Source organism: Lipotes vexillifer, unplaced genomic scaffold (genome assembly GCF_000442215.2).
Source record: "Lipotes vexillifer unplaced genomic scaffold, Lipotes_vexillifer_v1.1 scaffold1691, whole genome shotgun sequence".
Classification (NCBI taxonomy): domain Eukaryota; kingdom Metazoa; phylum Chordata; class Mammalia; order Artiodactyla; family Lipotidae; genus Lipotes; species Lipotes vexillifer.
The window spans coordinates 4,297,503-4,300,764 of record NW_006789046.1 but is presented as its reverse complement, the minus strand read 5'-3'; the positions used below and the strand labels follow the sequence as shown (position 1 = coordinate 4,300,764).

The window sequence follows — 3,262 nt, the reverse complement described above, 5'->3', positions numbered from 1 at the left end:
GAATTCCTGCTGTGCACCGGCATTATCAGGTTGGGAAAACTAAATAGAACGCGGTCCCAGCGCACCAGGACCTGCCAGTCCCAGAATCAAGATTATAGAACACGGTCCCAGCGCACCAGGACCTGCTAGTCCCAGAATCAAGATTAATGACGACATTCCAGTTGATTGTGGTGGATTCAGGAGTTTGTCTCTGAGTCTCATGATTTTAGAGCTGGAAGTCTTTCAAGATTATCTCACCCCAAACCTCGCTTTGCAGAGGTGGGTCTGAGTCCGGGGGAAGTCAAATGACTTGCTTGAGGTCTCCCAGAGTTATTCTTTAGCAGTTTTCAGAGTGCCAGATATGGCTGTTTTCCGCCGGAACCTGTTCTCTCTGAGAGATATGCGAAACATACCAGAGGAGGTTCCAGACCTGTTCAAATGTAATAATATAGGTAGGAATCTTATGATATAAAGCATATCTTCGTAAAGTTTTCTTTTTTTACAGCTAGACTTTGGACTCCTTGAGGATATTACATTTTGTACTTCTGAATATCCTCTCACCATATTCAGCATAAAATAACATTCTTAATGATTATCCTCGGCAGGACAGGTAGGCTCTTTGGATTTATTTTTCTTCCTTCCTTTTAAATAGGGAAGTGAAGTCCCATAGAGGACTCCAAATAAAAGTGTGTTTTCAGAAAAATCCAGGTAGGCTGGGGCCAGTGTGTAAATGTGTCCCTGGCAGGAGGATTCCTGACTTTGAAGTAGGCTTCAGCACTTAGTTGATTGCTTCCTGATATTACAGCTATTTGAGGCTGGAGAAGTCAGTGGAGCCTCTAGCCAGAGTGCTTGGTGGTGTCTCTGCCATTTGAAGATAGATCCCTGAAGTTGTCTTTTTTTTTTAAAAAAAATTAATTAATTAATTAATTAAATTCTTGGCTGCGTGGGGTCTTAGTTGCGGCGTGGGGTCTTAACTGTGACATGCAGGATCTTTGTTGCGGTGCGCGAGCTTCTCTCTAGCTGAGGCGTGCGGGTTTTCTGTCTCTAGTTGTGGCACGCGGGCTCAGTAGTTGTGGTGCGTGGGCTTAGTTGCCTCGTGGCCCATGGGATCCTAGTTCCCCGACCAGGGATGGAACCCACCTCCCGTGCATTGGAAGGAAGATTCTTTACCACTGGACCACCAGGGAAGTCTCTGAAGTTGTGGTCTTGCACTTAGAAAATGGGGATTGACAAGTTTCCTTTGAAAATAGCTTTTGAGGAATATCCCATAATTTGAGACACACTAGTGTTTTTTTCCACTTTTATTTTTGTGTGTCCTGGGCTTGATATCTTGAAGTGCCACCATTTTTATTTGGCTTCTAATGGAAGTTGTTGAAGAGAAAATGATTCAAGAACTAATTGTATGGGTTATCAGAATAATGGAATCATGACATTTCACTGCTGGAAAGGACCCAGTGCAGCCCCCGGAGAGGTGGTGAGGCAGGTAGGGCAATGGAGTCCTCCAGCCCTCAGAACAGAGCTGCTCCCCTCACTCCACTTGGGCTTTCTTCACCTTTTCTTACTGTCTTTATCGCCTTCCCTTGTCCTTCTATAATTAAGCCTCGTCTTTTGACTTCTGCGTGCATAGAATTACGACCCGCTGAGATTCCTTAGACTGTAGTATGTTGTGTAAATGCAGATTTAATTTTTTCCACATCATGTTTATTTATCACAAATGTTTGTGTTTTGCAGGTGTGAGAGGATTGCTGTTTTATTGCAATCATGGTGCAAAAATACCAGTCACCAGTGAGGGTGTATAAACACCCCTTTGAACTAATTATGGCTGTAAGTACTTTTCAGTTTACTCTTCAGCTTCTTATTTTTTTAGGTATTCAAATTTGGTGACCTGTTGCTCCACTTTTATTTGTTCTGTTTTTATGCTTTTGAACTTTATCGAGTTTGTGAAATGTTTTTAAACTACAAGTCTCTGAAAATCAAAATCTGCATGTTTATTTTTAAAATAATTCATCTCAGGGTAATGTATGAATTTCAGTTAATTCTCCATTTGAAAACACAGAAGTGGGATTGTGACTAAATAATTCTTCCTCTGGATTTTGCTCTTTTTTTGTTTGTTAAAGTAGAAAAGGGATGTGGAGAGTGGTTTTTTCCCTCTGCTGCTCATTTAGATTATGGATGAATTCACCATATGGAATTGACACTATAGGATGTAGTTTAATTTACCAGATTCTAAGGACTCTGATGAATGAATTTCCTCCGCCAATATCACATTCATGAGTCAGATTAGAATTCTACAAATGGTGTAACTAAAGTCTTAATTTTCTTTGTTACTGCCTAAAGAGTTTGGTTCAAAATAAGCATTTCACTAGAGGCAAAAAAATCCCCCCAAACCCAAAACAAACTTTTTGCCAATCCCTTTTAGATTAGTATAAGGTATTCTTTCCTTTCCCTTCTCTTTTGTGTTATTGTTAAGGTGTAATATAAGTGGATGTACAGGAAGATGCCTCTGTCTTGAAGTATGCCCTGATGAAAGTGTCAGTCTGAACTGCCATGAGAAATCAGAGCCTTCCAGCCCAACGAGAGCCCCTCTGGGCTCCTCCTGGTCTCGCGTAGTTAGCCCCTACTCTGACTATGACGTGGAGATGAATTTCTCTGTGTCTGTTCCGTGTATAAATAGAAACTCAGGTGTTTTTGCATATGGCTTCTTCCTGCTCAGCATTGTTTGTGAGATTTATCCAGATCAATTTAGTTTTGGAAAACAAAACAAAACTCAAGTCTTCTCAAGGGAACAATTTAGACTTAGGGCGTCAGTTTTTTAAATTGATGTATAATTTATAGACAGTGAAATGGTCACAGGTTTATAGTTTGATCAGTTTTGACTAAAGAGTGACATGCATCTCTGTCAGGATGCAGAACCTTTCCATCCATTACCTCAGAAAGTTCCCTTGTGCCCCTTCTCTGTCAGGTGTGAGGTTTGGGTTTTTTGTTGTTGTTGGGGGGGTACTCTTTAGTTCTGTATGTTCCTTCAGTACTAGGACTGCTCAGTATTTTATGTCTCGGGCTTATCAGAAAGGCTTGCTTCCTGTTTGCATGTTCTGGGTGCTGGTTTGGCATTTGGTCACAAGGAGCAGAGGCCCACTCCGGCCTGAGAGGGGGTATTGTCGGTGGAACACACGCTGTGTGCGATGAGATCGCGCAGAAATCCAGGAATGCGAGCCGGCAAGGCTGAGCTCCAAGAGCCCCGCGTCGGCGGGTGGTTCCTGGCAGCAGTTGTCCCCGGAACTAA

General features: G+C 42.2%; 1 protein-coding gene across 4 annotated transcripts in view; it reads left to right on the top strand.

Annotated features, from left to right (window-relative positions):
- The window catches only part of SEC14L1 (SEC14 like lipid binding 1), a 53,442-nt gene that overhangs the window by 2,104 nt on the left and 48,076 nt on the right, over window positions 1–3,262 (top strand). For 2 of the 4 annotated variants that reach the window (XM_007462374.1, XM_007462376.1), the window contains exons 2-3: window positions 485–589; window positions 1,711–1,803. In XM_007462374.1, coding sequence (XP_007462436.1) covers window positions 1,741–1,803 — 63 coding nt within the window. In that variant the 5' untranslated portion in view covers window positions 485–589; window positions 1,711–1,740. Of the gene's footprint in view, window positions 1–484; window positions 590–1,710; window positions 1,804–3,262 lie in introns of those variants that run through there. The other 2 variants (XM_007462375.1, XM_007462377.1) reach the window with 2 other exon arrangements.